The 13,435-nt window shown below is 46.4% G+C and overlaps 1 protein-coding gene across 2 annotated transcripts in view; it reads left to right on the top strand.

The window, feature by feature from the left end:
* The first annotated feature begins 319 nt into the window (after positions 1 to 319).
* The window catches only part of ARID3B (AT-rich interaction domain 3B), a 54,523-nt gene continuing 41,407 nt past the window's right edge, over positions 320 to 13,435 (top strand). For both annotated transcript variants that reach the window (XM_046008242.1, XM_046008241.1), the window contains exons 1-2: positions 320 to 439; positions 2,963 to 3,594. In XM_046008242.1, coding sequence (XP_045864198.1) covers positions 3,040 to 3,594 — 555 coding nt within the window. In that variant the 5' untranslated portion in view covers positions 320 to 439; positions 2,963 to 3,039. The remainder of the gene's footprint in view (positions 440 to 2,962; positions 3,595 to 13,435) is intronic.

The following is a 13,435-nucleotide window of genomic DNA, read 5'->3' as shown; positions in this document are numbered from 1 at the left end:
CGCTGCGCCACACCAAACCCCGCAACTAGAAAACAGGCTAAGAGTGGGCGCCGACCGGCTCTTTCCAACTCCGCGCGGAAGTCCTCGCACCGGAACGCCGCGATGTCCGCGCTTTCCCATTGGCGGAAACTTCCGCCAGCGCCAGTCCGCTTCCGCCAACGACTCGATCGGGCGGGGCCGTCCCTAGAAGTCACTTCCGTTTGACCCCGCCCCTCGGTCCCTTTTTGGCCGCTTCCGGCCTTAGGCCCCGCCCTGTCCAATGTGGCCCCGCCCACACCCCGCCCCGGGCTCGCGGCCCCGGCCCCGCGGCGCCGCTTCCGGTGCGGGCCCCGCCCCGGCTGTGGCCCCCGGCTGCGGAGGAGTCCGAGACGCAGCTGCTGCGCCGGGGCCTGAGCGGTCGCCACCACCCCCACCGACGGACCCGGAGCGCCCCGCACAGGTAAGCCGCGTGGGGCCCGGCTCCTTCCGTCGCGCGGGAGCGGGGGCTGTAGCAGGTGGAGGGGCCGGAGGGGTGCGAGAGGAGGCAGGTGTGTGGGGGGAGAGGCGAAGGCACGGGCTGGCAGAGCACCGGGCCCGCGGAGGAAAAGTGAGAGCGCTGGGAGGAGAGTCGAAGCGCCCTGCAACCCTTAGGGTGATTTGAGATAAAGAGATGGGAAGAGTGAGGGCCCCCGGGAACTGAGAGGGCGAGGGTAGGTGGGGTTGGGGCGATCGAAGAAGAGCCAGCGGATTGGCTGGGAAGGCTTGGTAGAGGTAAAAGTGATAGGGCTGGACTGGGGGGAGTCTAAAGAAGGCGGGGGGGGGGGGGTGCTGGCGTAACCGGGGAAGGAGGTATGGGGCTTCAAGGCGACCGGGGCCAGAGTGATCCGGGAGCGAAGGTAGCGGGAATGGAAGGGGAGGCCGGGCTCAAAGCTTCAAGAAGTCCGTTGCGCCGGGCAGGGTGGTCCGAGAACTTTAGGGGAAATGGGGGAGGGGGCCGCGTGAAGGGATGAAGTGGTTTAGATTTCGGAGATACAAGTTTTCGAATTGTAGGCAGGTGGCATTGTTGTTTGGATCTTTCGGCTTAGGGACGGCGTAGATGGGCTCTTTGGGGGAGGGTGTGTGTATTGAGTTGTGGAACTGAGTCATCTCAATCTTACTAAAGAGGCAGTGAGACACCTCCCCCTCTGCTGGGGACAGCACACTGAGAAGATGGTGCCACAGGACAAGAAGCAGTTGTTGAAAGACGGGCAGGACTCAGTTGAAAAATGATTCCTCTTGTGATTGATTGCCTGTAATGATTATAAGGGAAATTAAAATGACCGCCGAACTATTTGCTTTATTCTTTTGTTTAATTTTTTTTACGCTAATTGTTTTTATCCTAAATGAATACTTTTGCCAGCTGGAATAAATGTGGGTGTAAATCTTTTCATGTTACACTATAAAAAGGGCTAAAGCAGAATGAAAGCAGTGCGACAGGCATAACTCACACTTTCTCAAGTGCCAAGAGAGGAAGTAAAGGCAGTAAGAGGCAAATTGGAATTTGAATCTTTCACAGATTCCAAAAGGCAAAAGCAGTGCTTCTCAGATGAACAGACAATGAGAATTTTTATCTTTACTTTTTTGCCTTGCATTAAAAATTGCACCTTTTCCCCCCTACCAATTAAAAGATTAGTAAATGCAAGTGGTTTTTATAGCTGGGGATGTGATTCCTTCCCCCATGAATTTTTGAAGATGCTGAAGACATGTAGTATTTTTTATCTTTATACTCAGTTCTAAAACAGTGAAACAATGCAAATATCAAGTCTCAACCTGTGCAGTGGAGCTTCTTTCATGTGATGACAACATTGCACGCCATGTTGCAAGTCCTGTTCACCTAAAATTTGCCGGTGCATAGTAATCCATTCAGTTATGGAGACTTGCTGAGGAAACATAACTCAAGTGAGGTTTGTTGGGGCTGGAGCTCTGGAGAGGAGGAAGGGAAAGGAGGAGCTAGAGTGGAGAAGAGGGTGTGAAAGGGGGCTATGTTTGGAGACTGATTGGTATAAGAATGCTGATAAACCTGCCCCCAGAATACTTTTGGCCTGAAAGCCTTTTCTGTTTGCGTTTGCCCTAGAATATCATAGTAGAAGTGAATCAGAAGGAAAAGGGCTGTGAAGAGATTTACTTGGCTGTTTATGAAAAAGAGGCATTAGCTTGTTGTTTAGACAATATTGATATCTGTTTCAGTTTAATTAACTTTAAAATCTCCAGAGGAATCCCGTTTGTTTTTTGAGTGACCACTGCAATTTGAAACTCTTGCCTCCTTGTGTGTTTCTTTCATGTTGTTGAAATTGGATTCTTTTTGAGGCCGTAATGTACAGTTAGCGGGGCTCAGCCCACTTGAAAAGCAGGCCAGCAATTCGATCTGGGAAAATCTGAAAAGTTTAAACCTAAGAGCAGTTTGTTGTGTTTGCTTTTGTAGGAGAGAACTCATTCTGTCTGCCTGATAGCTCTGTGTCTAGCTAGGACGGTACTTTCTCTGATGGGCCCGGGAACATAAGTCTCATTCTCTCTTTTGTAGGCAGGCCCTTCTTTCCTTCATTATTGTGATTTTTCATATTCACAACCTTTGTGCAGTGCAAACCAGGTTGCCTTTTCAGTAATAAAGAGGCCAATGTTTGATAATGTCAAGAAAGATCAGGACACAGAGGTTCGCAGGCTAGATGCCATCAGGATATACTTCTTTTTAAACCCACAGCAGTCCACCATTGCTTAGATTCATCCCGCATTTCCTCTCTTAATTCCTGTTCTTCACACTGTTCCCTACCACTCCCCTACCGCCCCCCCACCCTTCCTCCTCCTAGAACCCAGGCTTTAGAAGCACATGTTTAGTGTTCAGAACCCCCACCCTTTACCAGAAAAAAGAAAGTCTTTTAATACCTGTTTTACCATTGTTTTTCCCCCCTTGTTTCTCCTTCTTTGTGGTTTCTGTTAATCACTTAAGGTTTAGACCCAGTGTGCCGGCCAGGCTGTCCCCAGCTTCAGAGCCATGCCAGTCGGCGGCTGAAGCTTGAGGCAGTGATGGAGCCCCTGGCACGACAGAAGCAGCCGCGGCAGCCACCGCCACAGCAGGCCCCACACCTGGCGCCTCTGCAGATGGATGCCAGAGAGAAGCAGGGGCAGCAGATGAGAGAAGCCCCATTCTTGTATGCCCAGAAGCTGGTCGCACAGCAGACTCTCCTTTCTGCGCCCCCCGGGAGGCCATCTAGCAGCCCTACCCTGGGCCCCCTGGCCAGAGGGCCACCGGCCGCCGCCGTGGCCCGAGTTTTTGAACGGAGCAGCATGAACTCCGAGCCTGAGGAGGAGGAGGGAGGTCTGGAAGATGAGGATGGGGATGATGAAGTTGCAGAGGTGGCTGAGAAAGAGGCCCAGGCCGCGTCCAAGTATTTCCATGTGCAGAAAGTGGCTCGCCAGGACCCCAGAGCAGTGCCTGGATCTGGTCTGCTTCCAGCACCAGGGCTCCCACTGCGTGGCCAGCAAGCTAAAGAAGACCATACCAAAGATGCTTCCAAGGCCTCACCTTCAGTCTCCACAGCTGGGCAGCCGAGCTGGAATCTGGATGAGCAGCTCAAGCAGGTCAGTCTTCATGGTGCAGGGGGTCATTTGTTCTTCCTAAAGGCTGGGCGAGAAGAGTCCTGCCAGGGCCAGCATCTCTGCCAGTCCGCGCCTTCTCACCCCACCTCTGTGACCCAACAGGCTAGCCATGAGTAGACTTTGAATTTCATTTCTCATACTTGTTTTCTTGATTACAGCAATGAAATGTGCAGGTTACTAGTCTTAATATAGATTGTTTCAAATGGGATGTGAAAGAATGTCAGTACAGTCTTTTTTTTTTTAAAGGAAGGATGAGGTTGCAACAGTGTTATGCGGGATATCTAAAAATGCAATGTGTGACTCTAATTACAGTTCTTTCAGTCAAAGAACACTCTTGCCTAAGACCGTTCCTTAGCTCCAGGCTAAGCCAGGATCATGCCCTTTAAGGACAATTTTGTTGTTTTGCAGTTACATATAGCTGACAAGAAGTGCTTGCGTTGTATATATTTTCCAACAAAGAACATTGCAGGCATTTCATTTCACCCTTACACCATCCCCTTTGAAAGAGGAAGGGGTAGAGGCACATGGGTGGCTCAGTGGGTTGAAGCCTCTTCCTTCTGCTCAGGTCATGATCCCAGGGTCTGGGGATCGAGCCCTGTATCAGGCTCTCTGCTCTACGGGGAGCCGGCTTCCCCTTCTCCCTCTGCCTGCCTCTCTGGCTACTTGTGATCTCCCTCTGTCAAACGAATAAATAAAATCGTTAAAAGAAAAAAAAAAGGAAGAAAGAGGAAGGGGTAGACCTCAAAATTCCCAGTTTAGCCAAGGCAAGCTTAAGTGGTTTTCAAACATGGGTGAGCATCACAGTCCTCCCGAGAGCTTTAAAAAATACAGATTCTAGGGTCTTAAAGAATTATATTGGGGTGGAGCCTAAGGAATCTGTGGAAAGGAAACCAGGCCTTTGGTTTCTAATTCCTCTTCTCTTTCTGACCTACCGTGCAGTTTTTCCTCACCCAAAGAGCCAGGAGTGCTGCTGATGGGTTATTCCAGGTTAAGTGACTCATTGATGCTTAGACAGGGAGTTCGTGACAAAGCTGGTAGTACCTGGGTACTTCCTATAAATACAGGCTCTTCAGTGGCCCAGTGGTGCTCTTTGGAAATCCGTTGTGAAAAGCTGTGGGTTTTCACAGGGCGACTGAGAAGTCATCTAAGAAAGGTCCTTTGGAGCCTGAAAAATCAGCGTCTTTGTAGAAAGGAGCCCTGTGTAGTTGATCAGAGTTTTAGCGCAGTGGTATTTGCAGTGGATTCCAGAGCCTGCAAAGTGGGATTCAGTTCCCATCTCTTCCAGTTATTACCCTTGTGATCTTTCCGGAGGGCCGTCAGTCTCTCTGAGCATGGATCTTTAATCCCTGAATTGAAAATGACGAAGCGTGCCTCTCCCAGGGATGGTGAGAGGTCTGACTGAGCTAGCGCGTGGTCGGTTGTCATGATCCCCGTGCTCCTCTCTGCACAGAGCACCATCCTCTGCTGCAGCCCCACGGATGGGACGGGCTGGGCTCGGAAGCAGGCAGAAGATGCTGAGGTGCCCTGGGGTTTTCCCTCGGCTCACCCCGCGGTAGTGGCTGGGCTGGGACTTGGACCGGAGAGTCCCAGCTTCCACGACAGCGGCAGCCTGGCCGCCAGCCCAGACCCGCCTCCTGGCTGAATGCTTTAGTTTAGCAAAACATCTGTGAGTTGCCTGCAGCCCCCGCGCTGCCTTGTGGCTGGCAGAGTTCCATGCCGGCCGCTGAGTCAGCTTGTAGCGGGATCCCGCCCTGACAGCACTGGGAAAGTTCAGGCCCGAGGCGGCTGGGCTGCCCCCGCCTTGGCAGCTGGCCAGCCTCTGCGTGTGTGCGGTCGTTCCTAGAAAGTGCAGCCGCGTGCGAGGAACAAGTGGAGCTCCAGAGCCTGTCTGTCTTCAGGAAGTGCAGCAGGTGTTGAGGTCAAGCCATTAGAGCTTTGAAAAAAGAGACTCTTCAGAAGCGGCGTGTGCACGCACACTCGAGTGCACAGTGGCAGGCACCCAGCGCCGGGTTCTGGGCGCGGCAGCCCCGTGACTACACAGCTCAGTGCTCAGGCGCTGGCTGCTGGTTTCTGAAACCCTTTGAGTTCATTTTAAGTTTCTGAGACGTACTCACTAATTATAGACTGACTGGCAGAGCACCTGCCAGAATGTTTTATAAACACCAGCAGAGCCGAGACCGAATCTCACACCCTAAATTCCCCTTTGCCTTGGATTTGGAGATTGAGAACTGGGTTAGGGGGTCATTGGGTAACGGTGAAATCTCTGATGCGCACCTCCTTTTCCTTTTGAATTTAGTTTTACAAAATCGCTTTGGTCTGTGCTCACCTCCTTTGTCTAATCCCATCTTTAAAGCAGTAAATAAAGGGCGCCTGGGTGGCTCAGTGGGTTAAGCATCTGCCTTGGACTCAGGTCATGATCCCAGGGTCCGGGGATCCAGCCCCATATCAGGCTTCCTGCTCATCAGGGAGTCTGCCTTCCCCCTGCTGGTGCTCTCCTGTGCTCTCTGCTCTCTCACACTCTCAGTGAATGAGTAAAATCTTTAAAAAAAAAAAGGAGCAAGTAATATGCTTAGGGATTTAAAAAAACCTTTTTTTTTAAAGTTGTGTTTATGAAGTGGGGCTGAAAAAAATATCCTTGGAGAGAGCCTGTAGAAACCATTACAGACCATGAAACTAGCTTTTTTATTGTTGACAGTCTTTTGTTTCTTACACAGTTAACTTGTAAAGAGCAGAAATGGAGTATCCCTTGCTCCAGCAACAGTTACAACGATCTTCTGCAGGTAATACAAAATGATCTCACTGTCAATGTGTTGCGGTGTCCATTTTGTTCTTTTATATAACAGACTTTTACAGAGGCTTCTTTGGGCCAGGCCTGAGCCCCATGGACTGAGGAACTCACAGTCTAAGCAGAGGCTGTGTGGAAACCTCAAGGGGCATTGGGTCTCATTGGGTCTTAGGTTGCAGTAATTTCACTCTGTCCTAAGTCAGGTGAATATCAGCTGCCCAGCCCTAGCTATGCTGCAGATACTTTCTTTTTTCCTTTTTTTTTTTTTTTTTTAAGATTTGTATTTGTTTATTTGAGAGAGAGAGAAGGAGCATGAGCTGGGGGGAGAGGGAGAAGCAGACTCCCCTCTGAGCAGGGAGCCCAATGCAGAGCTTGATCTCAAGACCCCAGGATCACAACCTGAGCCAAAGGCAGATGCTTAACCCACTGAGCCACCCAGGCAGCCTGTGCTGCAGATATTTTAAAATAAGGTTTTGTTTCAGACGTTTATATGCCAAAGTAAAACATTAATTTTGTCTACAGAGTAGCTAACACAGCTTGGTCAACTAATAGGAATACTCAATATTTTGTAAGACTTGGCGGGGTGGGGGTGCAGGTCAGCAGGCATCTGCCAACCAAAAAGCAAAATTTAAAAAGCTTAAGGACTCTACAGATTACCTTTTGTTTTGTAATCCCTTTCTTAGAACATGTGAAGTCAAAGTAATTTTATGGATTCTCTTTAAAGAAACTCTTAGAAAATAATTGCTTCTTTAAGGCCCTGATCGTTAGACAGAGTATAGTGTTCTCTGACACCAGAGTGATGGGAAAATGGATAATGCCATCGAGCCAAGCATTCTAAAGCCCCTCAGATTTCGATGGGCAGAGTAAATAATTGTAAAACAAGGCAACAGACAAAGAGCTGAGTGTCCTTTCTCTCAAGGGAGATCAGTAGAGCCCTGTCAGCATACAACCAAGTGGGGGGTTATTGCTGGCCTGTTAGGGGTGGTCTTCTGTCCTCCTGGGAAGAGGGTAGTTCAGGCAATACAGGCTTTGTCTGTCTTGAGCCTTTTAGTGGAGCCAGCTTTCTAGAAGGGTGTAGACTCCCTTCCAGAAAATAGAAAGATGAGCAATAGCTTGATAGGCATGGGGGAGCCAAAGTGTGTATGTTTGATTTTTTGCATACTTGGGCGTCATCTCGGTCACTGAGTCTGGGAAGGAGGAAGGGTGGCTGACTGCTTGGCCCTGGAATCTATTAGCAAGAGTTTCTCTAAGTAGTAAGGTGCCGTTTCTTGGTTCATATTGCATGTCTTTGGAACATTTGTTGCTTTTTGTAAAGATTGTGTGAACTGTTGCCTGAATAAAAATAAAGTCATAAACTTTCCTCAGTTTTCTTTGTAGGTCTGTCTTGCATGTCCTTAGCTTCTATGGTGGAATGGAATCAGTGGCTCTAAGTTGAGGTTGATCTCCCCCACCCTGCTCCCAGCTGTTGTTTGGCAGTGTCAGGAAACATGTCTGCTTGTCGAGACTATGGTGGGGGAGATATGCTACTGGCGTGTAGTGAGTAGAGGATCTGCTGGTAAACATCCTGTCCCACACAGGACAGGCCCCCACAACACAGAATTACGTGGGCCAAAATGTCAGTAGTGCCGTGTTGAGAAACCCTGCTGTACATTGTGTAATTAGAAAAAGAACATATGCCATCCTTTCATCAGACACTGCCCTAGACTCTGTTCCTTTGTATTTCAGTCTTGGTCACTGAAGAGTTTGGCAACCTTGAGTTTTCATCACCTCTACTTTCAGTATCTGTGAACTCAGTATCTTGAGTTCATGCCTTTCCCCGTAGTCACCTGGGTGACCAGTCTGTCACTTTGGAGAGGATTGGGACCTAGAACTTGTGCTCTCTCATTTGGCTCAACCAATGGTACTTCCAGCATAGCATTCCATGATGTCTAAAATGTCTGTGGTGATTTGTGACATAGCTTGGTTGCCCTTTTAGACATTAACCCCAAAAGGTTAAGGCATAAATCCTCAGCAAATGTGTTAATTAGTAACAGATTTAATTATTAAATCAACATTGGTTTTGGAGCCAGAAGATGAGGATTTAGATCCTAGCTCCACTGCCTGCTCGCTATAGTACTCGGGACAGGTGTCCTGACCTGGCACTCTGAACCTGTACTTGCATGTATCCCAGAGGATGGAAATCATAGTCTCCCACTGTACTCAGGGAGCAGCTGTAAAGTTGTTACCAAGGTGGAGGAAGAGTACAAGTGTGAAACATCTTTGTAAATTTATACCATCATACAGAGGCTGGGTCAGATTGGCATTAGCGCTGAAATACTTTTTGAAGTGGTAATTCTTCAGTCTTTACTACTTTTGTAGGTAAGATGCTCCATAAATCCTAGACACTGCTCTGAAACAGTTCCTTTTCAAGTTTCCCAGAGCTGTGACCAAACTCTCGTATTCCAGAATTCTCTGAAACATTTCAGGATTATGAGCTGAAACCACTGACCTTTTTTTTTTTAAGTCAACACTTTAAAAGCTCCTTCTTTCCATGTTAAAATAGGGCTGTGTGCTTGTTTCTTCTTTAGGTAGAACTAAGCTTTATTTACAATGAATTCTTTTTTTTTTTTTTAAGATTTTATTATTTATTTGAGAGAGAGAGAGGGCATGAGCAGGCAGAGGAGCAGAGCTCCTCCCCACTGGAGCCCAATGTGGGGCTGGATGCCAGGACCCCAAGGTCACAACCTGATGCAGATGCTTAACCAACTGAGCCACCAGGCGCCCTGTATTTACACTGAATTCCTATAAATACATGGTCTTGACTTAACTGAGGTCCTTACCCTTCTTACCAAACATGATCCCACCACACACATCTGAGATCCCATCCCCCTCCTAATTTTCAGGGACTTGCTCCATCAAAGAAAAGCCCATTTCCCTGATTCTTTGGACCCACTGGCTTCTGAAGCTTTTTCCACATTCATTCATGCTCTGCTGTCTCCCACATTTTTAATTTTTTTTTAAAGGTTTTATTTGAGAGAGAGAGAGTAAGAGAGAGAGCGCATGAAAGGTGGGGGAGCATCAGAGGGAGAAGCAGACTCCCTGCTGATCAGAGAGCCCGATGTGGGACTCGATCCCAGGACCCCAGGATCATAACCTGAGCTGAAGGCAGTCGCCCAACCAACTGAGCCACCCAGGCGCCCTGTCTCCCACATTTAAAAACAACAATGACAACAACAAAAAGACTCCTTTAATCCATAAATCTGTCTGGGTCATTTGTTACAAGGGAATTAGGAGTCATTTTTTAAGCAACTTTCCCTGGTGGACACATCTCCTTCCAGGTTAGTTCCCATTGTCCCCCCAGCAGAGCCTCTCAGAGGCACGGTCTGCACTCTCTACCTCCACTTTGTCACCTCCAGCTCGCTCCTCAGCGCACTTCAGTCTAGACCCTGACTTGCATGTTCCTGACTTTCCTCTTGGTGAGGGCTCCCAGTGACCACCATGTGGCTGAGCCCTGCCTACCCTCACCTCACTTGATTTCTCAGGGGTATTGAATACAGTAGACCCCTCTCCTTGAAACATTCTCTTCCTTTGCTTTCCATACCTCCTCCCTTGCCTTATTTTCCTTTCTCTGTCTCTTCTGTCTGACCACTAGAACCCAAGTTGCCCAGGGTTTAGTTTCCAACCCTCTTCTCTTTATCGCCCTCCCCGGGCAATTCCGTTCAGTCTCACGGTTTTAAATACTATCCACAAGGCTTTGACTCTGGTATGCATTGTTCGAGCCCGCTCGGATATTTTACTGGCGTCTCAGGTTTAACACATACAAACCTGAACTCCCTTACAATTACTTCCTCTTTATTTTTCCATCTCTGTAAAGGACATTTCTGTCCATTTGGTGATTCATACCAGAAGCCTTAGAGTTGACTGTCTCTCATACCTCCTACTCTGTCACTCCATCTGGTGGTGTCCAGTCATTACCAGGTCTTATCATTTCCCCCATTTATTTTTTTAAATTTTTTTAAAAGATTTTATTTATTTATTTGACAGAGATCACAAGTAGGCAGAGAGGCAGGCAGAGAGAGAGAGAGAGAGGAGGAATCAGGCCCCCTGCTGAGCAGAGAGCCCGATGTGGGGCTCGAGCCCAGGACCCTGGGAACATGACCTGAACCGAAGGCAGAGGCTTTAACCCACTGAGCCACCCAGGAACCCCCATTTCCCCCATTTAAATGTCTAGAATTCTGCCCCATCTCTCCTTCTCCACTATCACCTACCTAAACCAGGCTACCTACCTCCTGCTGGAGCTGTTAACAAGTGTCTGTGTCTTCCCTCCCCCATTCTAATCCATTCTCTACACAGTAGCTAGAATGATCTAAAACACAAATCAGATATGTCACTTCTTTAATGCCATCCAAGTATGATGTCAATTGCTCTAATTGTAAAAGTCAGAACCTGCAAAATCCTGTTTGTCAGCCTTATTTTTGCAAACGTCCTCACCTATCACTTCTGTACTACACCAGCCACCCTGGCCCTTTCACATGTTGGTCCTGCCTAGACCACTCCTCTAGGCTAACTCTGCCCCGCCTTCAGTTCTCCCCAGAAACATCACAACATCACTCCCTCGGTGGCACTGTCTTCCCCTTTAGTGCAGATGAAGTTATATCCTGTCACTGAACATTATCCTTTTATATTTGTGATCGCTTGGTTTGGTATCTGATTCCTGTACTAGATCATAAACTCTAAGAAAACAGGGACCCCATCTGCCTTGCTTATCATGTATTCTGGTGCCCAGCAGAGTAATGGCAGGTGGTATTTGTGTCTTCCACTGTCTTTTACTTTGCCCTGTTTTTGTTTCTGTCTTTTAACGCAAATGGCATCATTTCATTTTTTTTAAGCAGTCTTAGGTTCACAGCAAAACTGATCGATTTCCCACACCGCCCCTGCCCCAACCTGTGCGTGGCCTCCCCCACTATCAAAAGCCCCCACTAGAGGGGTCCATCTGTTGCAATCCATGAACCCGCACTGAGACATCGTTATCACCCAAAGTCTGTAGTTTATCTTAGGGTTCACTCTTGGTGTTGTATGTTCTGTGGGTTTTGACAAACGTGTAATGGCATATTTCCACCATTGTAGGATCGTAGAGAGTAGTCTCACTGCCCTAAAAATCCTCTGTGCTCCACCATTTCATCCCTCCTTCCCCTTCAACCCCTGGCAACCCCTGACTTTTTTTTTCTTTTTATTGTCTCCACAGTTTTACCTTCTTCAGAATATCATATAGTTAGAGTCATGTAGTATATATAGCCTTTTCAGATTGGCTTCTTTCTCTTAGTAATATACATTTAAGATTCCTCCATGTTATTTCATGGCTTGGTAGCTCATTTCTTTTTAGCTTTGAATAATATTCCATTGTCTGGATGTACCACAGTTTGTTTATCTGTTCACCTATTGAAGGACATTTTCATTGCTTTGGGAATATGAATAAAGCTGCTATAAAAATCTGGGTACAGGTTTTTCAGCTCATTTGGGTGAATATCAAGGAACACAACTGCTGGATTATATGTTAGAGTATGATTAGTTTTATAGGAAGCTGCTAAACTGTCTTCCAAAGTGGCTGTACCATTTTGCATTCCCACCAACAATGAGTTAGGATTCTACATCCTTGCCAGCATTTGGTGGTAGTGATAGTAATGTTTGGTATTCTGGCCTTTTTTTTTTAATTGAAATTATCATTGAGATAACTATAGATTCACAGGCTCTTATAAAAAGAATAATTCAGAGAGATTCCCATACACTTTGCCCAGTTTTCCCCAATGGTAACTTTTATTTATTCTTATTTTTGTTTTATTTTGGTGTTTTTAGATTTTATTTATTTGACAAAGAGAAGAGCATGAGCAGGGGGAGGGGCAGAAGGAGAGGGAGAAACAGACTCCCCTGCTGAGCGGGGAACCTGACTCAGGGCTTCATCCCAGAACCTTGAGACCATGACCTGGGCCAAAGTGTCAGACACTTAACTGACTGAGCCACCCAGGTGCCCCCAGTGGTAACATTTTATAAAACTATAGTATAATATCACAACCTGGAGATCAGTGTCATTATCTACTGATCCTGTTTAGATTTTCCAAACTTTACTTTAGTTGTATGTTTAATATATCTTCTGAAATTCTTGTTACTTAATAAATGCATTTGAAGCTGTGGCTTTCTCTGAAGGTCACACTTTTGCTGGACACCACAAATGTTGGTATGTAACTTTTCATTGGTTAGTACTAAACATTTCATTATTTTAGTTGTCATTGCTTCTTTAATCCATGGATTATTCAAAATGTTTCTTAGTTGCCAGATATGTGGGTTTTTAAAATATATTCATTTATAGCTTTATAATTAAGCTCTAACCATTGTGGTTAGAGAGCTTGTATGATAATTTCCTGGAATTTGTTAAGATGTCCTTTGTGTTGGCTTTATATATGATCAGTTTATATAAATTCTCCATGTGTGCTTGGAAAGAAGTAAATTTTCCTTTTGATAGATGGGGGTTTGTGTATCTGTCTGCTGGATCAAGTGTATTATTAGCTGTATTAATCAAATCTTCCTTATCCTTACAAAGTTTTGTTTGTGTAATCAGTTTCAAAGAGAGCTGAATTAAAGTATTCCAGTCCTACTGGCTTTCTTTTGATGAGTGTTAGTACTTTTTTTTTCTTACACTTTCCACTCTTTATATCTTAAGACCAAAAATAAAAGACTTACAATCTCTGCCTTTTTATTAGATTAATTTAATCCACATAGTTATTAGGATTGGTGATGCATATGGGTCTGTTTCTGCCCTGTGGCTCTGAATTTTCCATTTGACTGAGGGTTCTCTTTGCTTCTTGTTTTGTCCTCTCCTATCTTTTGTTCATTTGATTGAGGTTTTTTTGTTTTGTTTTGTTTTTTAATTCAGCCTTTGTCTCCTCTACTGGTTTAGAAGTTACATTTCTGTTTCTGTTCCGTTCTTGGTTTTACCTTGCATTCTTGACTTTTTATACTACTCTCAAACAATAGTAGGACTGTAGAGATTCTAGTTTTAACTTC

Source organism: Meles meles, chromosome 6, assembly GCF_922984935.1.
Source record: "Meles meles chromosome 6, mMelMel3.1 paternal haplotype, whole genome shotgun sequence".
Lineage (NCBI taxonomy): Eukaryota > Metazoa > Chordata > Mammalia > Carnivora > Mustelidae > Meles > Meles meles.
The sequence above is the reverse complement of the archived record's forward strand: the minus strand, read 5'-3'. Positions and strand labels throughout refer to the sequence as shown.